An 18,682-nucleotide genomic window follows, 5' to 3' on the forward strand; every position below is an offset into this window, starting at 1 on the left:
GGAGATTTGGAGACCCGTCCTTCTGGGGACTGTCACAAATGCTGTGCCACAAGATATGTGTACAAACTCCTTCTTAGGAGATACTAGCAACTTGGTTTTATTATTGGTGTGGGCTGAAGGGACAAGGCGTAAGAGGTGTCTGCAGGCTTCCCTGGTCTCTGGGAAAGATCATGGCCAGTCCCCAGATTCCTGCTATGTTAGAAGCCTTGCCCGCAGGCAGCAGCTTTTAAGGTGAGCAGATAATGCTCTTTCAGGGAAATACTGGGAGGTGGGCAATTTTGCCTCATCTCTCTGTGCTGATCCTTGGGCAATAACCAGTTAAGAATTCTTGGTTTATGGCAGTCCTGTTGTTTTCATGAATGGAAGCCCCTTTGGCTATCAGAGCCAGGGGATCCAGTGACCTGGTAAGCTGGGCACAGATGTGGATACAAGCTCCTTCTGGGGAGATACTTGCAACTTGGAGTGAGTTGGAAGGAGAAGTTAGGGGAGGTGTCCCTCAGCTTCCCTGGTTTCTGGAGAGGATTGCAGCCAGCTCCTAGTGCTTGCTGGAATTGTAAGCCTGGATCTCAGGCAGCAGCTTGTATCGTATGCAGATAAACCTCTTTGAGGGAAAGTCTGAGCGATGGGTGATTTACCTGTTCCTTCCATGCTGAACCTTGGGGGATGGCTGTGGTGAATGCTGCACGTCTGTTAAGAATTGCTTATTTGTTTGCTATAGTCTAGTGGCTCTCGTGGACACAAGTCCCATTGGCTTTCAGAGCTAGGTGTTTTGAGAGCCTGTTATTCTGGTTTGCATTTTAAAAGTGGGGTTACTAGGTGTGGAGTCTAAACTCTGCTCTTCAGGGGGAATCTAGGCACGAGGGTTCTCTCCCTACTGTACTGCAGTGTTCCAGGGGTGGGGTTTATGGTGAGTTTGTGTCTCAGACTTTTCTACCCACTTCAAGGTGGGTATTTTATCATTCATTCAATGTGTAGGTGTCACTCAGCTAGTTCCTGGACCTCTTTCAGAGGGAATGCTCCAAGTGTAGCTGTGCATTCAGTGTGTTGGAGGGAAGCGGGAAGCTTGGGAGGCTCTCTTATATCACCATCTTGGCCCACCCTGGGAGAAAACAACAACACTTTGCTGTCTTATTTTAATTTTAACATAAGCAAAACCATTACAAGCAACTATTAGGAATATAAATACACACATACACACACATATATACCGGGCATAAGTATAGATAATAAATAAATAATAATAAATAATCACTATTGGAACATCAACAATTTTAATTTTGTTGTACAACATCTCTTTAGTGTACCTTTGTATTGTTTGTCAGCCCAGCACTTGAGCAATTTGTCTATGTGTGGAGTATTTCCCAACAGTATGAGTTTTAGTGATAATCACAGACCACCTCTCTCTATAGAATCTGGGGTGGGGGGGACCCCAGATACTTGTTTCAGTCTGTTTTGTAGTTAGTGAATGGGCATGTGATCTATGCTCAGACTTGGATGTACTTGTCCTATACTTTGAAAAGAAGTTAGAGACCCAAAGAAATAGGGACCACAGAGCATCTTTTATCATTGTAGGCAGTTGCAGGAACTGTAGCAGGATTGAGTTTTCAGGGACAGTAATGCCAGTGATGCCAGGGGAGGCGTTCACTGCTCAGGAATGGATATGGTGCAGTCGGCAGTGTTCAGTGTTTTCCAGTGCTAGCACTGGTGACTTTAGAGGCTAATTATGGCATGATTTTAATGTAACCCACAGCTGCTAGACTTCCTTATTTTTATTTTTATTTTTTTTGCCCCAGTTGCTTCTTCAGCTTTCTTGGCAAGTGTGTTAGCTATCCAGTTTTCTTTTAATAAGTTTATTTTCTGTTTAAAGTAGCCAAACATTCCTTTAATTTCTTGTAACTAATAATCTTAACAGATTCAATCTCCTTTTTTAGTGCAGGTAATCAAATGACTATATTCAGTAAAACATTTAGACATATAGTACTACTTAGTAGCATTGGTTGTCTTAATCATTTAAAATGTTCTGTTTAAGAAATTACCTTTGACTTACATGTCAGAATCCATTTTCACTTTCACTGTGAAGTAGGCTGATCTGGAAATTGGTCTTGAATTACTAATTAATTTTTTTTTAGGCTCATAGAAATAGGGATTATGGAGTACATAGAATTTGGTGAGATCCATAAAAGTGTCCTGGATATTGGAAAAGCAGCCTGGAATCAAGTCACTTGATTTATACATACATATGTGAAGACTGCATTTAGACTTTGACACGTTTCCAATTCTACTGAGCTTAATAATATGGAAACTGCTTATAGAATTGATATTTATCTCTTTTTAATCTGTATTGTTTAATATTGCTGGCTCTGTCATACTTCTTAGATTTCTGAACTTTGAAAAGTCACTTTGCTTTTTATGCTTAAGTTTTGTAAGTTTTAAAATGATGGAGAATAAACTAAATTCTTAGGTCCACTCTAGATTTAGCATTTGATGAATCAATGAAATGCAATTTATTTCCTTGAGTTTGAATGCCAATAGTACATTTATGATGCTGCATGGAGCATAATATACCAGATTCTTTGCTTAGCGAGCTCAAAATCATCAGTTAAGACATAGCTATTGGGAAATATATTAAAGAACAAGTTCAGTAAGTGGCAGAGTCTGGCGGCATTCAATAACTGTCATTTATGTAGTTTATGAAAATCATTTTGCAATAATGAAAAGCTTTGTATGTCCACAGTTCATATACCTAGAAGGTGGTATACTGTACTGGTTAAAAACTTCCAAAACTAGAATTCTTGGCTTGAATCTTGGCTCTATTACTTATTAGCAGTGTGACTATGAGCAAGTTACTTAACTTCTCTGTGTCTTAGGTTCTTCATCAGTAAAATGGGGATAAAAATAGAACCTACTTTAAAGAGTTGCTGTGAAGATTGAATTAACTTATACATATAAAGTATCTGGTGTTATCTAGAATGGTGCAAGATATATGGTTCTCATTAGCAATTTTATTTGTTACTACATAATTTCATATAGCTAAGATACGTTTTGTCATTTTACTTACACTTCTTGCACCAATCTTGAATTTGAGACCATAGTTTCATGTATATCTAAAAGATATTTTGTGCAGATCTACTTGTATTGTCATGAATGTTTTATAGCATTCCACTATTATTAATAGAGCAAATATTGTATAACCATTTTGTAACCATAAATACAGCAGTATCATTGTGATTCAGTGCAGTGTTTGGCACAAAGATCCTAGGTATGAAGTACATCCATAATAACTAGGTATTTTTTAAGGAAGGTATGAGGTTTCAAATACAAATAGCTAATATATTATAATGTAATTGAAGTTGCTCTAACAATAAACTTAACATTTTCTTAAATCCTATATATAGATTTTCATCATCTCTCTATTCCCTGTTGATTAGCAGGATATTGAAATACAAAGAAAGCCAAAGAAACTAGAAGTGTTGACCAAGAATATTGCTATCAGATAAGAATATTTCAGTGATACATCCTTTCCAATCAATGATTTCTCTTTGCTTATCTTCATTTTATAATTCAGATTTATTTTATACTTAATTATTTATCATAGGTCTGGAGTCTGTTTTGTTCTTGGATTTTCTATCTAACAAAGTTTTGTGGAAAATTATATACTATAAATACTTTAAGAACATTTTAAATTTATTTTCAGAGAATAATCACTACACTTTTAGTCTTAATCCCAATTCTTCAATTCTGCTAAAATGGCAATCATTTTAGAGACCATTTCTCTAATTATTGTATTTTTCATCCTTCCCTTTTCAGGACCAGGGTTCTGATCAAGCAGGAAAAGAGAAAGCAAAAGGTAAAAATACACACACACACACACACACACACACACACACACATATAGATATATATTTATTTATTTATTTGTATTAGCTTTATGAGAAAATTGATATCTGTAACAATTTCCCCAGGTTTGTAAATTGACCTAAGTGGAACTGGAAGACCATCTTCCTTTAGTCTTCCCCATCTTTGTAGACAGCATGATTAGCTACCTTTTTAGCTCAGGCAGAGACTTAAGGATCATTGTTGATTCTTGTCCTTCTAGTTCCAAACTATACCCCATCACTTCTCACTACCTGTACTCCTGTGTTTCCCCGAAAATAAGACCAGGTCTTATATTAATTTTTGCTCCAAAATACTAATTAGGGCTTATGTTCAGGAGATGTCATCCTGAAAAATCATGCTAGGGCCTCTTTTCCGATTAGGGCTTATTTTCGGGGAAACTTACCATTAAGTATTAGCACCCTGATTCAAATCATCCTTTGTTGCCTAGAGTAATATCGTGCACTTATAACCTATCCCTATTTAAACAATCTTTTTTACTACATTGATTATATGACATAGTAAAGTTGAGCACATGCTTATATCTTACAACTGAGCAGTATATATCCGACAGAAACTCTTCCACATGTGCACTTTGAGACATTAACTGGTTGGAATCATTGTTTTGTAAGTAGCAAACAAAAAAAGAAAAAAGCAAAAAAGAAGGAGAAAGAGAGGAAGAAGAAGAGCAGGGGAGGGGTCAGGGAAGGGGACCATCCAACGTCCATTAGCGGTAGTAGTATGGTTAAACAACTTGTGGCATACCCAAGTAATGGGACAACAGCGGAAAAGTATCAGCTAAATGTCATTAAAGTAGATGAATCTTAAAAACATAATATTGAGCAAACGAAGAAACTCACAGAAGATTACTAGCAGTAAGATTCCATTTACAAAAAGTTCTAAAGCAGGGAAAAAACATGTTCAAATGCAGTAAACCAGAGAAAACCAAGGAAGTGATTATTATGACAGCAGCGTAGTTGGTAACTCATTGAAATGATGCCTCGTAAATTTAACTGGTATTTCCTTGACTACTAATGAAGCTGACTCTTTTTATTCAGTTTTCCTCTTTTAGTGAGGTACTTTTTCAAGTATTTTTTTTCATTTTTTCATTTGTGTTGTTTTGTCTTTTTTTTACTGTGACTTTATACATTGAGGACTTCTTTGTCAGTTGTATGTATGCTCTGTGGCTTTTATTGTTACTTTCTTAATGCCGTCTTTGAAGGAAAGTTCTTAATTTTAATGTGACTGAAGTTACCGACTTTCTTCTGTTTTGTCTTTTACTCCTGTGTACTCAGTTCTTCACAAAGCTGTTAGTATGATATTTTAAAAACACAAACCACGGCTTATCATTCCCCAGCTTAAAAGCCTCAATTGCTTTTCGTTGCTTTTAGAATAAAATCTGATTTAACCATAGCCTACAAGGACCTGAACAATCTGCACCGGGTTGGCTTTTCTAACCTTATTTCTTACTGCTTGCTCTATTGTCCATTGTATTTCAGCCACACTGACCTCTTTCTCCCATTCTTCTTTTAGTTGGAATATTCTCCTTCAGGATATTTGCATGTCTGCCTTGTCAAGAATTAGGGCTCAGCAAAAGTACCTTCTCTTAAGTTGGCTCTTTCTGATCACTACATCTAAATAGCTTCCCACCCTCCATTTACTCTCTCCTGTAACCTCTTTTATTCATCAATCTTTTCACATATATATATATTTCATACATATATATATATTTTACTCTGTTCTTTTTCCCCTCCGTTAAAATATATCCATGAGAAAAGAGATCTTGCTACTTTTGTTCATTCTGTATCTCCTGTGCCTAAAATTGTGGCTAGCAATAACATAGGCACTCAATAATATACTATGAATGTTGTCTCTCCCCAGACTGTTTTTTTATAAAAATATTTCACTCTATTTGGTTCATTCTTTATATTTATAAGAATATTTGTAACAAAGGGAAAGACAGATGGCCTTTTTCCCAAAGTATTGTTCTCTAGTTATGTCACTTTCCTGTTCTTTGAAAATTTCATACCTTCCTTTGTCTCCCCAAATCTCTCTTCCCCAACCCTATTCTTTATTCCTTCATACTCATTAGATGTCCTTATTTTACATTTCAGAGGAAATAGAAGCTATTAGAGGAGGACTGTCTCAAATTTCTACCATGAGTTCTGTAAACCATCCTACATGTTCACCCATCTTCTCTTTCCCTCCTTTAATTATGGAAGTAGTTTCCTTTTGTAAAGGAAGGTCTCTCAATCTGTGATCTGGATTCCATTTATTTCTGCTTCTATTCTTCTCTTTCTTGTGTCTTTTACCACTCCGTGTCAACTGGAGGCTTTCCATTGATATTTCAGTTCTCCCCTATTAAAACAAGTAAAGCCCTCTCTGGATCGGTTTCCTTTCCTTGCTGCTATGTCCCTTCACTCTTATCTCCCATGTGCTAATGTTAAAATTGAACTTCATGTTGTTCAATTTCAAGGATATTTTTCAGTCCAATTTACTTTAATATGTTATCATCCCCTGCACTGTTTGCCATTCCTTTCATTTTGTGTGTGTGAGAGAGATACAAACTAATTTGAACACTTCATGAAGTGGACTGTCTCCATTTGCAGAACTGCCCAGTCCCTTTACCTTGAAACAAGTTCTTCCCTTATTTCCTTTGACACATTCTCCAGATTTTATTTCTGTCTTCATAGCTATTCCTGTTAAATGGCTATTTTCACATTAAAATTTGATTATTTTCAATGAGATTTCTCATTATCTTCTAATTATTTTCTGCTTGTCTCTACCAAATGAGACTTGGTAGAAAAATAAGCCTAACCTTTTCAGGTAAATAAGTTAGTCATATATCTTTGTTCTTTCTAGGAATACAAAGAATAGGAGCAATCATTATGGCTAGAGAGTATGAGCGTCCAACCTCTTCTGCAGTGTCCCCTGGAGTAGACAGCCTTTGTACTGTTCTTCCTTATTTCTGGACCCTTATATTACCACCCTCTGGCTAATTCTGACACATCCATCAATCTTGGAAATAGCTTTCTAAGAAAGTTTCCCTTTCCTCCAGCCCTCCCTCTGCCCACCTTTCCCCACCTACCCGTAGTTTCCTTCTTGAGGATCCTGTACCATCTCCTATCACTTTTGGAATTAACATTTTAATTCCAAGATGCCATCAATTATAAGATCTGTAGTCATTTTTTTCAAGGGGGAAATATTTGTATCCTGAAGGACCTGTCATTTCATTGCTGAACTGTATACAAGTATAGTATGATCTTTTAAAAACCACTTAAGTCCAATTTGGGATTGCAGATCACTCAAATGAAATATAAACAGATACTTTTTAATCCATGGTTAATTTAGCAAAATAACATGACTTTTCTTTGCTTGATAGCTGGCAAGTGTCTTACAGTTCTTACAAGTTTTTTTTACGATCTTAAAAGTCTATTATAATTAATAATGGTCTGAAATATTACAGTGGAAGAACCGTAACTTCTTGCAAAAGTGATACTTCCTCTTGCATTAAACTTTTTGCCATCTTGGACTTTTCTTACTTTTGATGTGTTACATTCATAATCATGTTTATGGCATTGTATTATGAGTTATTAAATGGAAGAGAAGATGTCACATTTTGTTTTTTAGTGACTAATATGTAATAGTTGTTCAGTAAATGAATTTTAAACAAATAAATGACTTTGAACTTGGTAAATTAAGGATGTCATCTGAAAGGAAAAGAATGAGACAAGAATAATTATAGCTCAAACAACCAAGAAGAAAATAAATACTGGATGAAAAATGATAATTAAGTGCAAGTCTGGTTTAAAAAATGTGGAAGTCATTGAGGAATAACAAAGGAAATTAAATTGGGTTTGGCTGGAGATTAGTTCTCACATAACTTTTTTCTCTTCTCATTTCAGTTGACTTTTAATCTCACTCAGCTGTGCATATTTTTAAGGCTTTTAATATCTGTAGGATAGCATACTCTGTAGAAAAACAGGTTTTCAGTCTGTCATATTTGTTTTATCAGATTTTTAAAAACTTTCTACACTCAGATAATTTTTAATCTTTTGATACCTGGGAATGGCTTTATAAAATTCTGTTTTACCTTTATCAAAGGAAAGATTATAACTTGTGAAATTTACAGTCTTTAGGCAAACTACAAGTTTTCATGATTGATTTTTCATGATTGGTGTCACAAAAAATATAAAAATATATATAGATGATGTATTACAGAATTGTACACTTGAAACCTATGTAACTTTTCTAACTATTGTAACCCCAATAAACTTTAATTTAAAAAATCAAGTAAATTATTTAACGGCATTATTACTTTTTATTATTTATGATTCTGCCTGAAACCTTATGGTGGCTGCAATAACTTTTTAATTTTTAATTGTTTTAGGAATATTTTGAAAAGAAAAAGTTAAAGTCAAAAATGCAATTACTGGGAGTTTTATCCCCTGTCAAAAATTCCACTGTCAGTTTAGACCTCCTTAACCTATATGTGGTAAATCAGATCTCTTGCCAGAAGAAAACTCCTGGTAAGTAAGACTTTCCAAAAGCATTTTGTTTTGACTGACGTGATCATAGTATTTAGTTTTCTAATAAGTTTATAATTTTAGAACTCAAAGGATGTGAAAAGTAAACTAATTTAGAACTTGGTTGTCTTCTTAAATTAGAAGCTTTGTTAATTTTTGCTTAAAATCTTTTGTGGCTTAATCCTTTATTTTTAGGTTGTGTGTTATGTAAAATTAATTTTATAAGGTATGGTTATTATTGTTCAGTTTCAGTTACTGTTCTATCTAAGCATATAGTTACCAAAGTTTAGCTAAAGAGCAGGGAATATATTTCTTTACTATCTTATGCTATTCAGGGAATTCGTTTGAAAGGAAGACTGAAAAGATTTTTTCTCAGTGATCAATTTCCTGTCTCACAACCCAAATAATTCCTTAGGCTTTCCTGGGATGTTAACTGTAGTAGTCTCATACTTTAAATGAATAAAGTTCATGTTGACTTGTACTTTGATTCTTCAAGTAAATGAAAAGCTTAATCAGAGTACTTTTGTCTCTCTCAAGGGAACTTGTGTTTTATATATAAGTTTTAAAATAAATGCTAAAATGAGAGCTTAAGAAATAAGACAGTTCATAAAAGGGATATAAATTGATCATAGTATTTTCAGTATCTTGTTTTTTCCTTTCTCTACCATTTTTTGTTTCTCCCTCCACAGATGACAGTTTACACAAGTAAATTTAGTTTTACTTTAGTAGAAGTAAATACATTATTCATGGACTTAGAAATAAGATATTTTGTAAATCTGTTTGATGTATTCACCTTTTTCCTCCTTCACTTATATATACATTGTTATCAAATGTAGTCACCACATTTTACATTAGATCTCAGACCTTATTCATCTTACAGGTGAAAATTTGTATTCTTTTACCAGCTCTCCCTATTTTCCCTACTCCCCGTCTCCCATTCCTGGCAACCACTTTTCTATTTGTCTCTGTGAATTTGACTTTTAATTTTCTAATTTTCAAAGGTTTCACAGGTAAGTGATACCATGCAACATTTGTCTTTCTCTGTCTGGCTTATTTAATGTAATGTCTTGAAGGTCGATGCATGTTGTCATAAATGGCAGGATTTCCTTCTTTCTCATGGTTGAAGAATATTTCGTGTGTGTGTGTGTGTGTGTGTGTGTGTGTGTGTGTGTGTACCACATCTTTATCCATTCATCCTGTGATGGACTCTGAGGTTGTTTCCATATCTCGGCCATTGTGAATAATGCTGCAATGAACATAGGAGGGCAGACATCTCTTCGGCATCCTGTTTTCATTTCCTTTGGATAAACATCCACAAGTAGGATTGCTGGATTATATTCTACTTTTAATTTTTTGAGGAACCTCCATACTGTCCTCCACAGTTACTACACCAATTTACATTCCCATCAATAGGGCAGAAGGGTTGCTTTTTCTCCATATCCTTGTCAAGGCTTGTTGCCTCTTGTCTTTTTGATGGTAGTCATTCTAACAGGTGTGAGGTGACATCTCATGGTTTTTGGTTTGCATTCCCTGAGGTTTAGTAATATTGAGCATCTTTTCATGTACCTGTTGACCATTTGTATGTCTTTTTTTGAGAAATGCCTTTTTAGTTCCTCTGCCCATTTTTTAATTAGATTTCTTGTTTGCTAATAAACTATATAATTTCTTAAAAATTATTTTGAATATTAGCCCCTTATCAGATATATGATTTGCAAACATTTTCTCCCGTTCAGTAGGTTGCCCTTCATTTTGTTGATGGTTTCCTTTGCTGTGCAGAAGCTTTTAATTTGATGTTGTCCCACTTGTTTATTTTTGCTTTTGTTGCCTTTGCTTTTGGTATCATATCCAAAAAATTATTGCAAAGATTGATATCAAGGAGCTTACCCCTTATGTTTTCTTCTAGGAGTTATATGGATTCAGGTCTTATGTTCAAGTCTTTAATCCAATTTGACTTGATTTTTTTGTGTATGGTTTAAGATAGGGTTCCAGTTTCTTTTGGATGTGGCTGCCAATGATGTGTTTACCTTTCTATGTTTTCTTTCTCCCTCACTTTCTTTGAATTCACGTATTCAACATATGCTTACTGAGTATCTACCATAAGTATTTGATTGATGCTGGGAATAGAACAGAAAGTGACAGTGTCACAGCATGCTGCCCCCAAATAAGGAACTTTTGTACGTTGAATATTTTAAGCTGAAGGAATTTGAGAAGCAGCATGTGCAGGAAAGATTCTCATGTGAGAGGTGTTCTCCCTATACCTGCAAGATCTTTATCTCCAAGACAGAGGGACACTGAGAGGAATCTAGATGACTAGGCCTTGTGTTTTCCCCAGTGTACTACATTTAGCTCATACCTTTTGTCCTATCACACCTTCCCACAACTTTCCACTCTTCATCAAACCTAGCATGAAAATGCTCAGGTTTAATCACTTCTTTGGGTCTTCATTTTTTAAATAAAGTTTTCCATATAAAACTTTACATTGAATAAATTTCTTTTGTTAATCTGCCTTTTATTAGAGGGACCCCAGCTGAGAATTTAGAAGGGTAGCAGAAAAACATATTTTTCCTCACCTAGAAAAACAAAACTTTTTTAGTCAGGATTCATGGCTGCAAATGACAGAAATTTAAAAAATATATATTAATGTTATGGACTGAATGTTTGTGTCCCCCCCCATATTAATATGTTGAAATCCTAACTTCCAATTTTATGGTATTAGGAAGTGGGGTCTTTAGGAGGTGATTAAGTTACAAGGGTCAAGCCATCATGAATGGAATTAGTGCCCTTATAAAAGAGATCCCAGAAAGCTCTCTTACCATGTTTCCCCAAAATAAGACCTAGCCGGACAATCAATTCTAATGCGTCTTTTGGAGCAAAAATTCATATAAGACCCAGTCTTATTTTACTATATTTTACTATAAGACTGGGTATAATATAATGTAATGTTATATAATATAATGTAATGTAAAGTAATATAATATAATACCAGGTCTTATATTAATTTTTATTCCAAAAGATGCATTAGACCTGATTGTCCGGCTAGGTCTTATTTTCAGGGAAACACGGTAACACCTTCCACCACGTGAGAACACAGCTAGATGATGGCTGGCTGTCTATGAACCAGGAAGTGGACCCTCATCAGACAACGAGTCTGCCAGCACCTTTATCTCGGATTGCCCGGCCTCCAGACTGATAAATAAATTTTCGTTTGTAATCCACCCGTCTTTGATATTTATTCTGTTATAGCAGCCAGAATGGACTAAGATGCTTAACTAAGGGGAAGAACAGTGGTTCAGTTGGGCCTCAGAGACTGCTTGAATTGGGGACTTGAATGCTATGAAGATTCTTTCTTACTTCAGATTTGATTTTATTCTGTTAGACTGTCTTCATCCTGAGGCTTAAATGTGATGTTAAAAAACTAATATCGCTCATTTCTTCTAGTTTTGCCAGCAGGGAAATACTGAGAGCTTCTCTGGTTCTGAATTTTTCAATTCCACTGGAAGGATGTTGCCTTCCCGCATTGGTGCCAGGTCCCAGGAGTGGCACAATTACTTATTACCAGAAGGATACAATACTATTAATATTCCCGATTCATCTTGAGTCAGATACACTAATTTTTCTGGAGAGGTAGAGTTTTATAAAAAGATAAAAAGTCTTCTCTAGAACTATATAGTCTGTGCATGTGTAAAAAGTATTTCCCAAAAAAGGAGAGTTGTCACAAGTACTAAACAGATAAAATAGTGGTATCTTCTAAAAGGAAATACAAGGTTTCTGCTTCTATAAAGTTTAAAAATCTAGTGAGGGAGATAGAGTTAATCAAGTACAATAAACTATGGTAAGTGCTGTAACAAAGAATGCGTGTAATCCTATGGCAGAATATAACACAGTATCTGACACCGTCTGGGATCAGGGAAGTCTTGGAGGAAGAAAAAAGAACTGAATTAGTAGAGCCCTTTTTATGAGAAGTATGTAGGATGATGACGAAAAGGATGATTGGAATTATCTGTGATGTTTTTTACTGTAAGCCTTTACTTCTTTTAGCCTATATAGAATATGTATAGTTTTAATAAATTTTCAAGATGTACATTTATTTAATTTATATGGTATATCAAACAGTGCTTTTAGAAGATTTTAGTATTCTTATTTTTAAATTATAATTTTATTATAGAAACCGTGAGAAAACCAATCCACGTGAATATGAAGAGAGACATAAAAATGTCCCTAAGAAAGCATGATTTAGAACTTCCAATGTCGCCTCCTTGTGTACCATCTAACCTCTGCATTGATGATATAGAAAACAAGTAGGTTTTAGCTAAGTTGTATAGTATTAGGTATTTAAATGGATCAATTAAATTGAGACTTTTATTCATTGGAAAATGTACAAAAGGCTTATCCATCTACCTCCAGTTTTTGTTTTGCTCTTAACAGTATTATTAAACTATTATGACCTTATCAAATGACCTAATATCTATACTGTTTTGTATGCATAGTTTGACTTTCCTTGACATAAAAATATCTCTAGTAATAATGTAATTTTTATAAAATTCAATAATATTATGACCTTGGAATGATTTACTTAGTGTTCCATATGTTTTTGTGTATTTGTATAGAACAATATGAATTTTAAATATGCTATATAAAAAGGTAGTCAATTTTATTGCCATCTCTATTTTTAATCTAAAAATTTTCTTTTCATAGTATACACTATCAAAGACTAGGCAGCAAGGAAGACCTTGGCCCAGTTCAGGTGAGATTTAAAAACAAATTTTTTTATAATTTAGTATAACAATTGTGGTATGCTACCGAATAATATACATTTTTTGACTATCAGGAAAAATTAGTTATTCTTTTAAAAAAAATTAAGTCTTTAAAATTATTATTTAAAAAATTTTTAATGTAAGGAAACAGTACCTTAAAAATTTTTTAGCTGATTGCTTATGAGAAACTCTTTGGAGTTCTGATAATGTAGACTAGGCCTGTATATGTACAACATTTGATTCTGCTTGTCTTGAGGAGCTTCACAGGATAATTCGTTTGAGGAGTCCTACTTTGAATTCGTGTAATCATTGAGTAATTTATCTGTTCAGGCACAGTGACCAGATTATTTCATATCACGTTGTGGTTTTCAATATTTACATTGATACCAAGGTCGTTTTTCTTTCAAAGTACTTGTGAATGATTATATTTTAGAAAATAATATTTTAATCAATCAGAAAATGCATAGATTGTTATTAAAGCTTGAAATTTTAAGGTCCAGTACCATATTATTATCTTTTCTTTCCTTTGAGTTGCCAAAGTTAAACTACATCAGAAAGGTAACGGCAATGATACTAAAATCTCTTTGAAATCTTTTCACCTGAATTGTGGGTTAGTGAAACTCAGATTTCTTGTCATTAGGAGATGACATGCAGGAATGGAGCTTTAGGGTGGAAGGGACCAGGGGTGAGAAAGGCAGATGGAAAGCAGCTCTTCAGTACATATGTAATTGGTAACTTCTCTTGTCTTAGTTAAGTCCTGTCAATTACTGATGACTTATCTTTCCTTAGGACTTTTTCTATAACCCATGACCTTTTCACTTGTATTTTGACCTTCGTCTTCTCTAGTTTATATATTTTTGCAATTCACTTGATTGTATCTTCTTTCCTATAGTTATCACCAGTTGTGGACGCATGCAGAATGTTTGAACCTCAGTTCAACAGAACAGAAAACTGCACCATCTCTCCACTATCTTTTTCAGCAGAATTATCTTCTAACAGACATATTACAAAACAAAATTTCATTCCCAGAATAGTGCCTAGTCCTCGGAAAGTCGCATATGAGAAACAGAATGAGCAGGTATCTTGGAATCACTAGTATTTAGTATTTTACGTCCTTATAGTTTTATGATATTTTTTCTTTTATAAATTAAAAAAAATCTTAGTTGTGAATTGCTATAGGTATAGCCAAATTAGGAGATAAATTAGGTGTAATAATTCCTCTTAGATCAAAAGCTTAATTCTTTGCACTGGAGAAGATTATGAATCCAAAAAAACTGGACTATTCAAATGGTAGTGAGGAAAATTGTTATATAAACACTATGTCTTGTCAACAGGAATATTTAGTTATGAATTTCTTCCATTTTTAGCATGGAGTGGTTTTTGCAATATTTATGTATATATTATTTATAAATGTATAATTTATAAATTCATAAATTTATAATTAAACAAATTGTAGTTATAATGGTAAGTTATAATTATAATATGATTGAATTTTATTAATGTATTTATTAAAGTATGTTTTCTGTCTTTAAGAGAAGAGAAAATGAAATACATTCTAGTGATATGTGCTAGTACCTATATTAATTTAAAGATCCAATAATTTTTTTGAATGATGTAATGAAAAACATTTAATTACTCATTCAGTGTGTATTTTATAAGATTAAAACTTGCATTTTAGATCAGTTTATAACTCATCCTTGCTCCATTAAATAGTTTATAAGATAGAGAATGAAACTCTTTGTAGTCTCTACTTAAATGGTCTTCTACTTACAGACTGCAGGTTATTGATTCTTTCCAGAGGAGTATAATGTTATATTTAATTGGCAGAAGAGAGAAAAGAGAGGCATAGTGTCACGTTGTGAAGTATTTGGGAAGTAATAACTTATTTGGAGGGATTTCAAGAAAAGTGAGAATTCAAATGAAATTATAAAATACAAAAGAAAATGAGTTGAAAAAACAGGTTAGAAGAAAAAGTGGTCTGTGGCTCACTCATCCCTAGAGAAGTAGTATTGAGCCAATATATAGTATTATCTTTTGATTTGTTTGTTTTTCTCACGTCAGTGGATGACTTCGTCTCTGTACTTCTGTCACTGTCTCTCTGAGGCTGAGATGTAGAGATTTTATAGCTCTCTGTAACTTTAGATCTTCTTTTAAAAGACTTTCAGTATCTCTTTTGTTACCTCCTTTTTTTTTTCTCTATTTCTGTCATTGACTGTCTTTGGACCTCTCATTTCTTTGCTTCATGGCTTATAAATAAAATACACTACAGGTATAAATTATTATGGCTGGATAGATTAGTGTTGGGCCAGGATAATACCATCTTTCCCCAAAAATAAGATCTAGCTGGACAATCAGCTCTAATGCATCTTTTGGAGCAACAATTAATATAAGACCCTGTCTTATTGTACTATAATATAAGACCGGGTGTTATATAACATTATAATATAATATAATATATATAATACCAGGTATAATATAATACCAGGTATAATGTAATAAATATAACACCGGGTCTTATATAATACAATACCAAGTCTTATATTAATTTTTGCTCCAAAAGACGCATTAGAGCTGATTGTCCAGCTCGGTCTTATTTTCGGGCAAATACGGTGTCTTACATTTATATGGTACCTTCTACATTAACAAATGATTTATCTCACCTGCTTTTCACACCAGTCTTCACATTCCCCCGTTGTACCCAATGATACTGATATTCAGAAAGATTAAAGTAGTAGTCTATAAAATCACTCAGTAAATGGAAGGACTGAGATAAGTATAGCTGTTTCCTTGGGAAGAACTATTATTTTCTGTCAGAGAAATTAACTTTTTTGTGTGTGTGTGAGAAAATGGTTACTTCACCATAGTACCAACTCTGATAGTTTAAGAATTATTTGAATACTGATATTGCTTTCATTGTTAGACAGTATTTATTTTGCTTCAATAAGGGTATAATCACTTGATTTTTAGACTAAAAAATATGTTTTTTTCAATATAGATATCCATTTAAATGGCACTTTATGCTAAATATGTTTAATTGTATACAAACACACACATTTACCATTTTGGCAGCTTCTACTTTTCTTTTTTTCAGATCAGTAATGTTAATTATTCTAATTCCTTGATTTCCAAATTAAATGAAAGTCAAGATGCTGTCAGTCCATCATATAAAACAGCACAATTTGGAACATTTGATAGATTAAACAGGTGAGCAACGATGTGGAAGGTAATAAAGAACTTGTAACATTCTTTCTTTGAATTACTAATTTGATTTTAATGGAGACAAATAGATATGCGAACAGAATGAAGTAATAGTAGAAAAAAATCACAAAGTAAAATGTAGAATTTAATTAAAATAGTTTTAAAGAATTATTTTCTTTAGAAGTAAAATGTAGCATTTAATTAAAATAGTTTTAAAGAATTATGTTTCCAATTTACAAATCTACCTTTTATTTAGCTATTTAAAAAAAATATTTTAGGTCAAGGTGTTTTGCACCTGTTTTATAATTTCCATGAATTACTAGTTTATTTTCTGTATCATAAACATATTAATTTCCATTTATGGCAGTTGATCAGTGCCCCATTTTTATTTTTTTGATGTCTGTATATAAACCTTGGTTCATTGTTTTAAATCTATTAAACTTGTAAAACCAGTTTGAGTCACTCTTCGTAATCATGGTGAAAAACCTTGACTCTGTAATCCTATTCCAGTCTTCCTCATTTTAGTAAATAGCACCACTGTTCACTCATTTGCTTAAACCAAAATAAAAGTTGTCCTTGATTCCTTCCTTTTCTTCAACTCCCAATATCCATTTACCAATAAAATATCATCGATTCTGTATTCTAAGAAACTTTAAAATTATCTACTCATGTTTCTATCTATAGTTTCATCAGTGTAAGCTACCACTGCCTCTTATTTACAGAACTGTAATGCCACATAACAGTGTTTTGTTTCCTCTTTGTCCTCAGATCCATTTTTTTACAGCTTTATTAATGTGTAATCAACATACAACAAACTCAACTTACCTAAAATGTACACTTTGATAAGTTTTGACGTATGTCAAATGTAATATAGTATTCATCATCCCCAGTAGTTTCTTTGGGCACCTTTGTAATTCCTTCCTCTGGCCACTTCACATCCCTTACCCCCGTCCCAAGGCAGCTGTTGATCTGCTTTCTGACTCTACTGATTAGTCTATATTTTCTAGAATTTTATGTAAGTGGCATCATGCAGCATATTCACCTTTTTTTGGTTTAGCTTCTTTCACTCAGCATAATTACTTTGAAATTCATCTTTGTTGTTTGTTTTGTGTATCAGTTGTTCATTCTGTTTTATTGCTGAGTAGTATTCCATTGTATGGACACAGCACAATTTATTTATTTATTTGTTGGGCATTTGTTTTTTTCCTCCAGTTTTGTCTATATCAAATAAAGCTGCTATGAAAGTACATGTAGAAGTCTTTGTTTGGACATATACTTTCATTTCTCTTGGGTAAATATCAAAGAGTGCAATGGCTGGGTCATATTGTAGGTGTGTGTTTCACTTTTCAAGAAACTGGTAAACTTTTTCAAAGTGATTTGTATGGTTTTACATTCCTGTTAGGAATTGTGAGAGTTCCAGTTGTAATACATCCTTGACGACACTGGTACACTCAGTCTTTTAAAATTTATGCTATTCTAGTCATTGTGGTTTTATTTTTGCATTTCCCTAATGATTGATGATTTTTGGCATCTTTTCATGTGCTTGTTAGGCATTAGTGTATCTTTGCTGAAATACCCTTTTTATTTTCTTATTGGTGTATTTTTGAAGTGAAAAAGGTTTTAATTTTGATGAAATCGTATTATTACTTTTTTTTATGAATCATGCATATGGTGTCAAACCTAACAAATCTTCACCTAAGCCAAGGTCATAAAGATTTTCTCCTATGTTTTCTTCTGTCTTGTCATTTTAGATCTTACATTTATTATAGGTCTGCGATTCATTTTGAGTTAATTTTTATGTGTGGTGTGACATAAGGGTCTGAATTCATCATTTGCTCCAAATATTGTAGCCTCAAGCAGCTGCAATATTGGACTTCCCTGATGGTTTGCCACCAAGATAATGATTGTTTTTGATGAATTCCCTGGGCATGGGACTCTCCCTCACCCCCTATCCCCAGATTGCTCAGTCTTGGTAGAGCTACTAGCCATGGAGCTAGGGGTGGAGGGAAGGTAGCAGCCCATGGCTCAAACTCTACAGACTCCCACTGTTCCTACTAAGGCTCAGTAGTTTTTCTTGAAGTACTGCTTCTAAATCTATTGTATTTCTTTGGTCACTTCCCACATTTTCAAATGGTTATTTTTGCAAGTGTTGTCTGGTTCTGTCATTGTTTTAGGGGGATAGCTTCTCACATTATTATTCCAGATTTATCAACACCACATTTATCAATTTTTGAGTGTTAAACAAGTCTTGTATACCTGAAATAAACCTCACAATGTGCTATTCTTGTTATGCATACTTTGTTAGGAATTTTTGCATTTATCTTTATGAGG

The 18,682-nt window shown here is 33.7% G+C and overlaps 1 protein-coding gene across 1 annotated transcript in view; it reads left to right on the forward strand.

Annotated features, from left to right (window-relative positions):
• The window catches only part of C10H12orf40 (chromosome 10 C12orf40 homolog), a 79,424-nt gene that overhangs the window by 47,397 nt on the left and 13,345 nt on the right, over positions 1-18,682 (forward strand). The window contains exons 2-7 of the mRNA XM_033117661.1: positions 3,808-3,847; positions 8,264-8,402; positions 12,565-12,697; positions 13,095-13,143; positions 14,046-14,231; positions 16,245-16,357. Of these exons, the coding sequence (XP_032973552.1) occupies positions 8,297-8,402; positions 12,565-12,697; positions 13,095-13,143; positions 14,046-14,231; positions 16,245-16,357 (587 nt within the window). The 5' untranslated portion in view covers positions 3,808-3,847; positions 8,264-8,296. The remainder of the gene's footprint in view (positions 1-3,807; positions 3,848-8,263; positions 8,403-12,564; positions 12,698-13,094; positions 13,144-14,045; positions 14,232-16,244; positions 16,358-18,682) is intronic.

The sequence above is a fragment of the Rhinolophus ferrumequinum genome, chromosome 10 (assembly GCF_004115265.2).
Source record: "Rhinolophus ferrumequinum isolate MPI-CBG mRhiFer1 chromosome 10, mRhiFer1_v1.p, whole genome shotgun sequence".
In the NCBI taxonomy this organism is placed as follows: Eukaryota; Metazoa; Chordata; class Mammalia; order Chiroptera; family Rhinolophidae; genus Rhinolophus; species Rhinolophus ferrumequinum.